This window comes from Fonsecaea monophora, assembly GCF_001642475.1.
Source record: "Fonsecaea monophora strain CBS 269.37 chromosome Unknown Scaff25, whole genome shotgun sequence".
NCBI lineage: Eukaryota > Fungi > Ascomycota > Eurotiomycetes > Chaetothyriales > Herpotrichiellaceae > Fonsecaea > Fonsecaea monophora.
Genome location: NW_019173956.1, coordinates 326,500 through 341,181, shown reverse-complemented (window position 1 = coordinate 341,181; position 14,682 = coordinate 326,500). Strand labels below are relative to the sequence as shown.

General features: G+C 55.0%; 2 protein-coding genes across 2 annotated transcripts; both read left to right on the top strand.

Moving 5' to 3' along the window:
* Positions 1 to 1,022: 1,022 nt before the first annotated feature.
* AYO21_04511 (hypothetical protein) lies at positions 1,023 to 2,207 on the top strand (the record flags this gene model as incomplete). Its single annotated transcript, XM_022654484.1, has 1 exon — positions 1,023 to 2,207. The coding sequence occupies one exon, from the start codon at positions 1,023 to 1,025 to the stop codon at positions 2,205 to 2,207; it is 1,185 nt and encodes a 394-aa protein (XP_022513300.1).
* A 7,566-nt stretch (positions 2,208 to 9,773) lies between these two features.
* AYO21_04510 (hypothetical protein) lies at positions 9,774 to 10,178 on the top strand (the record flags this gene model as incomplete). Its single annotated transcript, XM_022654483.1, has 1 exon — positions 9,774 to 10,178. One exon carries the CDS (start codon positions 9,774 to 9,776, stop codon positions 10,176 to 10,178), a length of 405 nt encoding a protein of 134 aa, XP_022513299.1.
* Between the last annotated feature and the right edge of the window lie 4,504 nt (positions 10,179 to 14,682).

Genomic DNA, 14,682 nt, shown 5'->3' with positions numbered 1-14,682 from the left:
TGACCAGGGGCCGCATGACTCCGGGGTGGCGAGCAGGGGGTTGGATACACATCGACTTTGACAATCACTACTCCTTCATGTCCAACCTGCAGGTCTCTGAAGTCCGGGTAGGCGATGAGGATGCCTTTTACACCACAGCATTCCTCCCATCCGCCCCGGATCGGCTGACCCTCCCCCATCTAAGCGAATCAGATGCATTTCAGTGAGAGATAGTGCGAATCTAATTGCAAAGTCCCGATCCCTTGCGCAACTCGGACCGTCGGCCCAATATGGTGTAGATCAGCGCGTCCGCCTAAACTGACCACTGTCGACTCGGTCAATTCGTTGCGTCTGGACAAGGTTGTTTACCTATCCACCAATTACACTGTATCTGGAGGGGCGAGGTGGGAAAGGTTCTTGAGACTAAATATGCCGGTAAGATGCTCATCGGTGGTTGGTGCAATAGAATCTCTTCTTGGCGATGCGGGCAAAGCGGGGGCATGGAGTTCGGGTTGCAGGATCCGAAGTTCTGTTTGCTCAACTTACCCTCTTCTCCCTCCTTATTTCCAGCATTGACAGGCCTTGCCACCCTCTGTACAACCCGGGCAGAGACTCCGGTTGGTCGACAAGCGGATTGGCCTATTTGGCTTTGGATTACGCTTCGCCCCTTGCACATCTCCATCATCGCTGTGTTGAGGACCAACAGGAGATGGTCAACCTCGACTTCCAAGCTGTCAAAAATATGCAAGCCAGCACAGAACTGGGTGTCCGATTTTTGCTTCAGCTGTCTCCGAAGTGTCATTTGCGCCGTCTGATTTGACTGTTGGTACCTGGACTGCTTTTCTGCCACATCCACCCTCATTGCCCGACCACATGCGCGGGTGCTTGACTGCAACTTGGTTTCTCCCTCCGTCTCCCTGCTCCTCTCGCCTCTCGGTTTTCCAGGATCGCAGTTGGTATATGAGTTATGGCTAGACCCCTCCTGGTTTGGACATGTTTCTCAGTCCTTTGTCTCACCATTTTCCCTTGCCTCGCTTGTCCAGATGGCCTCAGTCACCATTCCCGTACCACTTCTGTCCCCCGAGTCCCCTGCGCGGCGCACAGGCCCGCGCCCAGAGTCCTGGACCATCCCGCCTGTTGACGTCAATGAAGAATTTGTGAGGAAGCTGGCGATCTTGGTCCTGAGCCTGGTCGACCCCTTCGATGCCTTCTACATCAGATGGACCCCTGATCACGTCCGAGCCACCCTGTGCGCAGACAACGAGATCGTGCCCTGGCTCACATGGATCAACCGAGCATCCTACCAGAGCACCACTCCACTTCCAAGAGTGCCTAAAAACCTCGATCGGCTCATCTTTACCCTCCTTCCCTCCGCGCGAATCACCGCCACCACAGGCACCTTCAACAGCTCCTGGAAGATTGCCGAAACCATGACCCTCATTGGCCTGCCCACGCCCAAGGAGAAGGTTCTTGCCCTGCAACACTGCCTCCGAAATGCCCTCGATTACAAGAAGCTGCCGAGGTGCCGAGATCCGCTGCCCCGCAGTATCCTGGGCGTGTCTGGTCTCCATCGTCGGATGACCACCCTTGAAGAGCAGATCGGACAACCCTCTCTCGATACCCGGTTCACCGTGGTCCTCGCCCTGAGCCAGGACCATGCGTGGCCCCAGACGGTCAAGACCCTTGCCGTCACGGGAGAGTTGGACCACCTGCAGATGGCTGCCTTGCAGCAACTGCGCACCGTCCGCTCGCCAGTCCTAGCCGTGGCGCTGGTCGTGGTGGTGCTCCTCACACCTCCGTTCCAAACCAAATTGGAGGTCCCGCACCCGGGCTTCCCTTTCGAGGCTGAGCTGAGGGACACATTCTACCTTGGGCTGAACGCCCTGCAGGCGCAGCATGGGCTGGGCCATTTCGCGCAGAGCCTGACTCCGGCCATGACAAACCTGCCCGACGCCCAGCTGAGCGACATGGGCCAATGGCATCACTACTGGAACACCACCTTGCCGTACATCTGCCCGCCGCCGCAGGTACAGGATAACAACAGTGACAAACAGAGCGAGAAGACCGCCCGGAGTTCGGGACGCTCCATCCAGTCCACCGGTCGACGTGGCCTGCTCAACCACAAGATTTCTCTCCCTTCTCTCCACCAGAAGCTGTCGATTCCGTCCCTTCGGCCTTTCATGTCGCACAACCGCTCCAAGACAAAGCTGCCATTCGTGCCGAAATGACCAACGAGTATTCTGTCAAGCTCACGGACTCGACCGCCCAGGTGCAGAGACAGACGGGATGAGCGACGCCAGTTTCTACATGCGAGAGACCTTTGCTCGAAGAACCTATCCCACTCCTCCCGTCAAACAACTCCGATTCCCAGTGTAGCGATCTCCTTGTCGCCGGGAGCGATGTCTCTTGAAAGAGCTGGTCGCCATCATCCCGGCCGACACTTGCCCGGACTCAAGAGGAGGCTGCATTGAACACCGCATCTACGCCACCAGGAAGACCTGGCTGCAGGCCACCAGCCTCCTCCGCCCGAAGCAAGCAGGCCAAAGCCCAGTCTTGACTGCCCAGGAGGAGTGCCCGCCCACTTCTTCCGCTGACCGCACCAGGGCCACCGACCAGAACGTCCAGCGCCCGCAACGGTCCAGCGTGCCATGCGTGCAACGCGCCTTCTACTACACTACTACAACACCATCCCTTACCCATGATATACCCACACAAACCGGTTACTTCTATGAAAAAATAGCACCGTACGATCGAACGTGGTCGTCTCTTTTTCGGGATATTTCCTTTTTATTGGTTCTTTTTAAGAGGCGGTCAACACGTTTGGATTACCAGTGGGACAAAATCACCGGGAAAAAACCAAGCGACCTTGCTGCTATGGATGAATGACTAACGGATGAATTGATTGTCATGTATTTCGCCTCTGGCTTATGTAACGGCTTCTCATGAATATGAAGATGATGCTAAGGACCTACTTGTCTGTTCTTGCCCTTTGTTTGTCGGCCGAGGACATGGAACGAAGCATGGGAAGAGGATTCCCAGAAAATTGCCATCACCCATTCCGCCGTGTTCTCTTCCTGCGTCGCCCAACACCTTTGTTCTGCTCTGTTTGTCACGGCGCCTTGAATAGGCCCCAACCGCGTGTGGTTGGGGAGCCTTTCATCCCTCTTCTTGCTCGTCCGCGCCTCTGCTGTGACGTCTGTAGACCAGCTGCGTCAATCCACCTCTTCCGCCATTGATCGAGTAAGATTTGACCATTGCTTGTATTCTCCTACCTTCCTTCACAGTATGGCGACATCAAGACTCAACGCCTTGTGCCTGAACCTCGTCTTGCCACCACCGGCGTGCCTCGCCGGAGATGCCGCCTCAGAAGCTGCGCCGCCTCCTCTGTGAGCTGCCCACCTCGTAACATGCACTGTTTTGCACATGACTTCTTCTCACAAGGTCATGCCAGTGATCTTGCCAGACCGACTCTGACCAGCGGGTAGAGGGCTATCCGAGCCGTAATGTCATCGTCGCAGGTAGATTCGTGTCGTTCGATCGATCAACGGGAGGGCACTGCAGGAATGAGCCGGGGGCATTGAGGAAGCCACAAAGCCTAAAACATTGGAGAGGGGAACGCCAGGGATTCGGAGGTAGAGGTGAGGAGCATTCCACGGCAGATGCACCCCTGGTGAAGCATACTGCACTGGGGAGGGAGGACGTGGGAATGTTGGTGAGCAAGGGAGTTGCGTGTCCAGCACCAGACACCGTCAGTGTGCTTGAACGAGGGCAGGTATAGCGATCCAATGACATACTTGCATTACTGCCTGACAGCACGTGTTCAGAAGCGAACCAGTCATATAAGAGCCGCAGTTTGAGGTAGGTATCGCGAGCCTCTCCCATGGGGTGAGGCAAGTCAACCGAATTTTCCAGCTGGGAAAAGCCCGCAGACGCCGACATGTGCACCCTCCATGCCACGTCTCGTCCTTCTCACTTCCATGTCCAGGAGGATCTCTGTCTTGCGTCAGTCGTCATTGTAGGCGACATGATGTACCAGAAGGCAACGCCGTCCATGTGGTATTGCCTTTCACTGCTGCGTTCTCCTGAAATGTGACCACCTCCGCCACACCTGTTAATCATCGTGGATAAGACCGCCAGCAGGTTTCTTCCCGTGCAAGACCTTTACCGTCCCCGAAACTATGCCTACTTTGAGTAGCATCCTTTCTACCTCCGAAACGACCCTTCTCGAAGGGAAATGGATGCGCTGCGGTGTTGGCATGCGTAAGCGCAGAGACAGGTGCCGTCTGCCGAGCAGGTAGGAAGATGCACTGATGCGGCGGAGTACCGGATCGCAGCAGATCTCTGCCGTAGGACGAAGATACTATGCTGGAGAGTAGTGCGACTTGCACAAAATGGGCGATTGTGGCTGGCTTCGCGCGCTTCGATGACAAACTGACGGGTACAGTGGCTGCTCTTGGTGGTGTAGCCTGCCATGACACGATGACGGTGGGTTTCACAATACCTTGAGCATCTCGTCGATACTAACACTCCTCCCAGCTCCACTGTAGCCTACGAGCTCTTCCACCCTCCACAGCCTCTTCCACCCAACCGCAAACTTGACCCGCCGATGATCCGACTGGGACGGGTTCATTTCCTCCCGCTTCCTCCATTGACTCTACGAACCCTACGAATACTACGAACTGTCTTTGAGTATATCTGGGCAGGATGACTCTATGGGTTTCAAAAGAGAGATTCTGAGAAGAGTTGTGCAGTATAAAGCGCAGCGGGTTGTCACTCGGCTGAAGGCCCTACAGTCCGCTCTTACAGACGGCGACTGAAACCATGAGAGTACATCTGCATACGTTCCAAGTCAAGGCTGCTGCAGGCCTCTAGACGCCGCTGCTCGAGATATGTCGAACGGGATTCAGCGAGAAATATGGGTGGCTCAATCCATGATTTGGTGGAGAAGGAAGAGATTGAAGGAGGCGGTTCTCGGCGACTTTGGTGCTTGCCCGTAAAAGGCGGGACAAAGGCAGTCGACACATCACCGGGAGATGTGGGCTCCCTCGGAGGCGGCTGAGACATTTGACCTATCTGCGCAGTCTGTTCGGACACCCAGCTGTGGGAAGATCTCCGAGCGAGACTGAACGGCGATAAATGTCCAGTATCGGCGGGTGTCCTCATATCGATACCTTTGGTAGAGATGGCAGCAATTAATGTCATGAGCCACCCTGCAGTCCAAGATCAATATGAACGTGATCAGACACCGTATCGAACGGGCATGGAATCCCTTCTATGGTGACACGATCTGGAGCGTCATGCGGGTACACGGGAGCATTCCTACGCATACTCCCTCCTTTCGCAGTTCCCCGTACCTCAACTTCACCGCTGTTAGTATGAAAGGATCTCCTTACGTTGAGAAAGTCCAGACCAGAGGCGAGACTACGAGCAGAGCACGGTTGTTGTCGGATCTTTGCAAGGCCATTCTATAGTTACCTGCGCCATGGGAGTCTGATACTGGTCCTCAGATCGTCGTCTCTCGATACCGGAATACTTCGAACTCTTTCAGAGCGAGGCAAGCGAACGCCCACCGCAGTCCACGGGGACTCAGCAATATGTTGAAGTGGGAGGTCTGCGTATAAGCGTAGAGGTCTCAACTCCATCCTCTTTGCCTCGTATCCTCCTACCCTGCGTAACCAAGTCTTTCAGCTAAGGCCTTTGCATCATCGCTTTGACCGAGGCCGTTTAACGGAAGCCTCATTGCTGTGACGCATCACCATTCGCTCATCGACTCCTCCGCCGAGCCCCCATACTGACAGACAGACCTGGCAAACTAGTCTGTAATGCATCGCCGCAATCCCGATCTGCGGCCTCTTTCTGCATTGATACTGAGTCATGGCGGTTAGGCACTCAGTGGTTATTACCTATCGTGCACCTGTATGTGTCTACAGTACAGTACCAATCTATCATCCATGGTCTCGGCGGTTTGGCACGTGGGAAGCAACCACACTAAAGTGGTGTCCAATCTGCACCTAATACGTCAATCCCCGCAATGCTGTGAGAGCCCATTCCGACAAGCTGGAGAGTAACGAACTCCTACGGACGTTGGTCCTGACAAAAGTGATGACAGCGAAGTCTCCATTGTCCTGTTGGGAACGTCTGTTTCTCAGCGCCTGGAAGGTCAAGTTCGGCAGCGGGACCACGGTCCACCAATCACATCTCTCCGTTTACGGAAACCTGTTGTCTTTGGAGATGGAAAAACCGAGTCCATCCCGCGAAAAACGGATTGACAGCGACGACAAAACAGGTCAACCGGTGCGTTTTTTGGGTTTCACCAGTCCTGCTCCCATTGGGGGTGGCAGTTGATTTCATTTCGCCATCGTGGTCGTACTGCCTCGAGCATGACAAGCGCTTCAACGGGATTCTCAACGCCCTTGGGCCCGCTCTCCTTTCACCTTTTGTTGGCATTGGTCGCCTCAAGACCAATGCCATTGTCGCTGGAGTCCAATATCCCTTTCTGACAGGAGCGACGGCGCTCTGGAGTAGCCGGTAAAGGAACACAGACTTCGAGCAGGCCGTGAGGTCTCTCAGGCGCTCCTCGACCGTTGGCCGATCTGGTCTGGGCGTTCTTCCGGCTTTGCCGGACAACACATACAGCAGGACCTCCACGCCTGGAACACCCTGACTGTCGGGACAAGCAGATGATGGACGATTGAGGAGGACCCTGAATACGCCCCTGCTCGTGCAGAAAGTCCTCTCCCGCAGCTCTGGTCGGACTGCAAACCAACACGGATTGTCATGCCTTCAACCCCTCCTGCTCGCGCTATTGAACGCTCCCCGGAGTAAAAATGCATGCAGCTGATGCAGCAGAGACGCGGGATGCTGCAGCAGCTGTCGTACGGCGGAAGAACGGATCCTTTCACCGCGAATTCAGGCAAAGGAGGACGGAGAAGCAGCTTTCTCCGCCAACGGAAACGCTCCCCTTCCCTCCCTGGGCAACAGATCGGACGACAACACCCCCCAATCACTCAAGGCTTGCTCGGAGCCTCGATACCGATGCGGAGAGGCAATTCCAGAGGGCCGAGCGACGCCGCCGCCCGCACAGAGCAAGCCTGGGCCGCCGCCGAAACTTCATCGTGCCACAGCACCACAACGCGTGACGCGATCCGCTCAAAAAACACATGGGGAGTATCAGGAGCACCGTGCGCTTCTCCCATAAGACCCATTTGTCGCTGCGGCCACGTTTTGAAATCTTCGAGTTGCGGGTACCCCAGCGGGGGTCAACTGGTCCAAACGCATTTCGACCAGTTGACCCCGCACATCGACGACAACCAACTTTGCCCAACGGCCCTGCCACTCATTCCACGCTGTCGAGGGTATCGTCGGGATGTCGGAACAATGGTTGAAATGTCGCGGGACCTCCATCTCGTCGGCGTGGCGGCCCGAACAGCAGCGGGGGGAGGCCTCCGGCGTGTCCGACCCGCTGGCACCGCGTCCTGTGGCCCATAATGCTTGCGGAGCAATGCCACGCGATGGACGCAGTGTTGCGGATGATGGATATGTTGATTGGAAGAGGCAGGGAGCGTGTGGCGTGGGAGAGAAAGCCGACAGACACGGGCAAGTGCGGGCAGCTGCGGACAGGCAGGAGAGACAGCTTGATGATTGATTCATCGCGCAGCAGGCAGCGAGAGGGCATTCGGATTGATCATGTACCCTGGCAGGCTCTGAGGCGAGGAACGCGAGCGAAGGATGATTGGGGTTTTTGGGGGGGGGGAGGGGGCGGTTGGATCGATGTGTCTTCCCCCTGCGCATTCCCGACGGCGCCAACACCGATGCCAGTCAGGACGAGGAACAAGGCCGACAGACGCTTCCAAGGGCTCTTGGATAAGCAAAGAAGGAGGCCGACGACTACTCCGCATCAAATGGGTGGCAGGGAATGAGGCCGATCATCGCTTCTCATGACCAAGGGGTGAACAAGCAACGAGAGCACACGAGAGAGAGTCACGAGAGAGGAGACAGACACATTCCGACGAGCTACAATCCGGCCGAGACACGATGGGGCAGGCAGGCAGGTCAGGCAGGCAGGTCAGGCAGGCAGGGCAGGCAAAGTGTGACAGTGATCTCGCAACGACGATGCCGGGGCCTGACTGACAAATGTGCGAGCGGTGCCCTCAGCAAGGCAACAAGGAAACAAGGCATCAGGGAAGGAGGAGAAAGTACTTGATGAGGTCCTTCTCATTTATTCTGGACTACACAGTACAACGGAGTATTTCAAGAACCCACAAGCGCGCCGCGCATGCAGGCTGGCCCCAGCACAGAACGGTTCTGCAGCTCTGGGTCTTCCCGACATGGATCCCCGCAGCACCGATGATGCACGAACAAACAGCGCGGGCAGCGACGAAATAGACGGACATGTGGATATCAGGAGTAGGCGAATGAGCGGGCATGTGAACGTCTGGAAGCGACGTCGAGCTTCATTCATCACGGGTTCCCGCTCAGCTGCGGTGAAGACGAGCAGAGGATCAGAGTTCCCGGCGTGGACGGGTCTCGCAGTGCTTTGCCCAACTGTGTATGCGGTAGAGGATGGGTTTGCGGAACGTGGGCGGCTTGACGGGACACGGAGATGCCGAACACTTGAGCAAGGCTATACCAAGAGACAAGGCAGACAGGCTATCGCGGCACCGTGTTCCGCGACGAGATCGGAGGTGTATTCCGGGAATGAAGATGCATTGGAGCACATGCTGCATATGGTGGCTCGGCAGGGAGCAAGATGGCGGGATTGGTATTGAACATGGCATCCTGAATTATCAACGCCGTGGTACAACGGCAATATGTGTGAACTCACAGACATTCTCCGAGATTGTAACTATATAGAACCTGCATAGCGGTCATGTACATGGATCCGCGAGGGTTCGTTGTCACATTTTCGCATCCCTCAGGCACGGGCGATCAGTTCCTCCTCGATGAGATCAGGTCGTCGCATTGGCTTGTCTCCACACTGCCAAACGGAAGTCTCCAGCTGCGGAAAGCTGTGCCGACTTGACAAGATACCGGGAGAGTTCGTGCGCCGCCTCGCCCTACTCCCGAACATCCAGCAGCAGTCATTCCTATGCTTTCAGTCCCAGAAAGCGGTGAACGTGGGGAAAGACCGTCTATTGCCTGCGCCGTGGTCGCTTGCCGCACGAGACAGACTTTGCAAGACTGTTCTTTGCTTCCAGCACCGGCCAATGTATAGATAGGGATGGCAAGGCGCGCGCAAATACATCCGAACCAAGTTCCTCCCTCTACGTCGGTATCAGTATCGACAAATGACTTTCTCTTGTAGTATCCACGCTGTTTTCTTGCCCAAACCATTGATCACGGTCCTCCTTGAAGGGTGCTGAGTGGAAGTAACTTGCACCGCCGTGCAAGAAACGCCAGCGCGCCCGATTTGCGATATTGTGCCTCGACAAGGGCTGGTATTCCACAGATGCACGAAGACAATCCTGCACAAGTTGTAGGAGCATGGGTAGAGCGAGCATAAAGCTAGCAGCACAGCCGGGTACCCATCTTGATTTGCGTTTGTTCACTCTTTCTCCCATCAGCAGCGAGGCCAACAAGAGCTTCAGCTGCCCTGGTTCAGTTGCGCCGCACGCACGTGGCGAGATGTACCAGCATTTTTCTCCTTGGTAGCTGGCCAGCTTCTGGTCAGAACCCTGCCTGGCCGCCCACTGCCATGAAAACAGAGCGTAGAGGGCTGATGTATATGCATCACTCTTTTGTTCTTTCCGCCATCACAACTGCAGCGGTGCCTTTGGAGAATCTCGAAGACGACAATGGCCCAGCCGGGGGATTGTGAGAGGTTCCACCTCTTCAGTGTATCTTTGGAGAATCTTGAAGACGGCAAAGGGCTCGCCGAAGGGATCCGGAGAGGTGTTCAGCTCTTTGGATATAATTGGCAGCGATGCCACTGTGGTCGGGTGCGGCGCAGAAGAGTCGACGGCAGCGGTGTCATTGTTAAGGAACCGCGCGTTCTCGGTGCCAGCGGTGTCTCCAGTTCGGGATACGCGGAATGCTGGACGGGCGAATGCGCTGAGGTGCGGACGACAGAGGAGGTAGGATTCGACGGAGTTGCAGCTAACGCAGTATCCGAACGGTCAGGGACAAGGATTGACGGTTACGGGTCTGGCGTCCCGGCGAGTACGCAGGCAGAGGGGGAGATTCGCGATTACGAAAGGTAGAAGGTGGATGTGTGGGTGCGAGGGACGGAGGAGACAGAGAGAGAGGGACTCGGAGGTGACGGTGCCTGTCGTGAGTACCGCTGGACAAGGCACAGCGCTCAACTCTGCATTAATCAAGTCAGTAGCAACGGCGAGCGCGCATAGAAATGAGCGGAATTGAATCAAATTGTCAGGAGGAAGCGCAGAAAGCAGATGGAAAGCGACATCAACTGCCTGCGCTCTTCCGCTGCGCCCGCAATCAGTTTCTTTGGGCGACAAGCGAAGGTGCTCGAGGGTTGCTGAGGGACGGGTGGCAGGACTTGGGCCAAAGACACTTGTAGGCGAAGACGCCCAGACTTTCAGTTCTGTCCGCGAGTTTGCCTCGCTCCAATGATTTGTGGTAATTCAGCGTTGCTTGGTCGAGAGACGAATTGGAAAATGATTATTCCGCTCCGATAGTCTAACTGTGCGTAGATTAGGCTCTCCTCTGGGAGCCGGCTCGTCCAACCTTCTACTTGTGGTACGAGGCAGGATATGCACCTTCCTGATATAGTTAGGGGAATCCTGAGCATGCCAAGCATTGAGTTTGCTTCGTTTGCCCACGAGGCTGCGAGGCTACAGAACGCCCTGCAAAGGATACCTTCATTGATCCCTCATGGCTTTGAGTGTTAAACCTACTGTACCTTGCCAGGATATGGAACGCTCTCCATATACCGCATGAATTAAAGCACCGAGTCAATACTACGTCCGTTGTGCTGAGTGCGCCGAGATCATGGTCTCGTACTCAGTACATCGGAGCCACTACTGCGGGCTATGAGTGCCTTAGAACTCGACCTCACACCCCTCGTACGAGCACGGCGTACATATTTGACGAGGGAACTTGGTCGAGGCATGCTGCGCTCAAAGAGGCTGGTGTACGTTAAAATCGGAATAGGTACGAGTGCTTAGAGTCTGGCCCATTCGCCGTCACCGCGACACCCAGCCATACTACGCCCTTCAGATACGCAACTCCCTTCTGCAAAGTTCTCATGCCGCTGCCTTGCCAGAGTTGCATGTCAACCATCCTAGGCTGTCGTGGCTGCAGCGAATCATGAGCCTTGAATCGTCACCTCGTTTTCCGATAACTTACTCGCAGCGCCCGCAGAACCACCCTACGCCCTGCGACCAAAGAGCTTCTCTACTACACCTTCTGCAGGCCTTGCTTCGCGAATTGACACCATCATCACCTGTTCATAACCAAGATTTTGTTTACCAGACTCTTCTGGTTCAGCTGCAGTTGGACCTTGCTCATTCTGGGCTGAAGTGGTGTCAGAAGCGAGATGAACGACATGCCCAAAGTGTCTTTGAGTCAAAGGCCAGGGTATCAACTATTCTCCAACTGCTGGCAGGGATGGCCATGTCCCTATCTTGCTCGATGAGGCCAAAACAAGAATCCTACCAGATTGCTGCGAAGTACTGCAAGGACCTTTGGAGACCTTTGGAGATGCCGGCAGTTGAATCAGAGGCATATGCCCCGCCTTGAGATGTAATGACAGTTGGCGTGGGCGAGGACGCACTTTCGGCCCCCTCGTTGTTGCGCAACTGCAAAGCGTAGACCGAGGGGACACGTCGGCGTCGGCGGCGTGCTCGTCTTGAACGGAGGTTGTTGTCTGTGAGAAGGTATATGCGACGACTGCGTTGTGGTCATTACCCCCACAAACACGAGCATGATCAAGGACAGCAACTTAGCCGCACACTTTGGAGTCAGTTGCGCAAATGTGACACTGATGGTGATGCTTTGCTGCATTGGGCGACGAATATGGCTAGAAGGACGTGATTCGCCGAATTGGGCAAAGGTCTATCAAGGGCCTGCATCTCTGTCGAATTGCATCCTTGTCAAAGGACAGCACATGCGAGTGCAGACATCCTTGCGATTGCTGTTGCTTCTCCCACTACCTTCCCTTTCTGTACAAGCACAGCCAACTGTCTGCGTCCAAAACAGGCAGAGCATCTGCACGGGGGAAATGTCAACAGACAGGATTCCTCGCGGCATCCTGAATCGCAACCTGGGGCGTTTTTCTTCCTATCATGGAATTGGTTCGTCATTACTTTCCTCTGAGCTCCTTTTGGCCTGGTCTGTCGCTTCCCCAGTCAGACTATTCTCCTGCCTTCGAGTGAGGCGGAGAGCTCATGGCCAATGGTTCCGTTTGCTAATGCAGAGGTGTAATTGTCAGCGAGCCTCCCATGTCCTTTCCCGGAGGTGCGGGCAACGGACCGCAAAGGCCACGGTCTGCACTAGTCGAATGTGATGCATGTGCAAGCCAATGCCGAGTCCAGCACCTTGTATCCGTTCCGTTTTCGGGTCTGCAACTTACGGTTGTGCACCGAGCAGTCGTGACATCGACGTAATGTTTCAGCTGCGAACGTCAACGCTAATACCTCCAGTAGAGTTCTCTCTTAGCCGGGCACTTGACATGCCGGTACATTTCCAACCGTCAGCGCCTGTGCGGGGTATTTTCGTTTACACCGCCGCTGACCATCCAGAATAGGCATCGGACGTGCTGAAAGACGGCTCTGCAACCCGAGAGCTACTGGGTAGTGCTCTTCCGTGCGCGGAGATGCTGACCTTTGCCTCCTTCTCGGCACGAGTAGAACAATTGAGATGTTACGAGGTTCAACCATCACCGTCTGGACATCGCCGTCTATCCCCGTTCACCACCATCCCAGCCAATTGAGTCGCACTCTTTCACCTTATCTCTGGAGCGGGCTGGACTGAGGAGTCGCTACAACTAGCGGCGGCCCGATATGTCGTCCCGGTCCTAGCAAGATGCATCTCAAAACGCACACAACCCACACTTCACATATTTCTCGGTCAGACACTCACATTATACTGACCGTCCTCCACACCATCTACCAGTCTCACAGCGGGTACTTCCTTGGAGGTCCAGCTGCTGCAGAAGAGTTTGCCACTGTGGAGCCCGGCTCCGACTTCCTCTGCGCTACCAAAGTCTCTTGCAGCTTGTCTGCAACACGACCTTGGTCGGGCGTTAGTCTTTTCAACTGTTTCCGTTTCGGGAGAAAGCGACGGAGGGAAGGAACCGAGCATCGTTCACGTGCTTCATCTGCTTGCAACCACCAGCCAGGGTTGCTGTTGACATTGCTCTTTTTGGCAGAACCGACGCGGCTGCGGCGAGCCTCGGGACGTGTGCGGGGGGCGAGCAGTCGCAGAAGTTTTCTTTTCCTTGCAGTTTGGTCTATCCAGCAGCGAGCGCCACGACACGGATCGCCCTTGGCAGTCCGTCACGACCTTCCTGAAAAAAAGGAAGGCGTTAGACTGCAGGTTTATTCAGGGAGTGGGATCTGCTTGCTACTCGTGCACCTAGGTGAGGGAATCAGATGAAGCCACTGATGGCGGTATTGCTACCCTGGTGCCTGTAGATGCAGTGGGCAGTGGTGGACAGAATCAGACAAAATGGAATGAATTAGGAAGAAGACAATCTGTCAGGGAGATAGCCCGCACGAGGGAAGGAGTATTGAAGGGTTGCGATCCAATGTGTTTTGTACGGAGTACTGTCTGTACCAAGCATGACCCAGATTGAGCTTCGCAAGACAGGTAGGCAGGTAATCCCATGTGTGGAACCTACAGGGATCTTGAGGCGGACGAGGTACCTCGCGACGCTCGTTGTGGTCACAGCACTCGCTTTGAAGATGCATTAGTTAGAGGTAAGAAGATGCTGTCATGATATTCGACACTGATACCGGAAATTTTTAGCCGGGACTCGTGGCGACACTTGATTGGACAAAATATTTCCGGTTAACTTTCCTAGTCAGGTCGACTTTCCTGATGTGGTTTGGTTCTTCTGACTTTCGTCTGACTTGACCACCGACACCACCACCACCACCATCACTTGCATTTGTGCTTGTCCCTTGTCCACCCTGCAGAGCATACGAGCACTTGGATATGTGCCAAGTGCTCGGTTCACGCCGGGTCTGATGCAACAAGGTATTTTTGACCTTCCCAAACGAGTGACACCAAGAAACTGCCAACTCAGACATTCGCGGACGATAAGACTGCAGCTCAACCAATGGCACGCACTTCGGCAGCTCACTTTGTCGTCCCTCTGTTCCCTATATTTAGGCGAGTCCTGCCTGTGCGCTCACATATTCCTGGTTTCTTCTTGCTCGGAGACTTCCCGCCCTTCGCAAGGGCCATTCGACCTGGGGATGAGTAGGAGAAGAAAAGCCTTGGTGTCTGCACAACTGGAATGAAAGTCGATTTCTACCGCTCAAAATATGGAGATTCGAGTGATTCACAATATGGCCAGACCCGCTCTCACTGCTCTCGATGGTGTCGCTTGTTCTGTCTTCGATTCTGCAGCCTCATGAACAAACACGAACACACGTCCATCTCCGGTCCTACGTTGCGCTTGACGTCTTTCCAGGACGGTTATTGAGCTATTCTTGTCGTCAATGTCACCCAAAGCGGTCTTTACAGATTCTCGATACGAATCAACGAGATGCCTTATTCCGCAAGACAACGAGGACC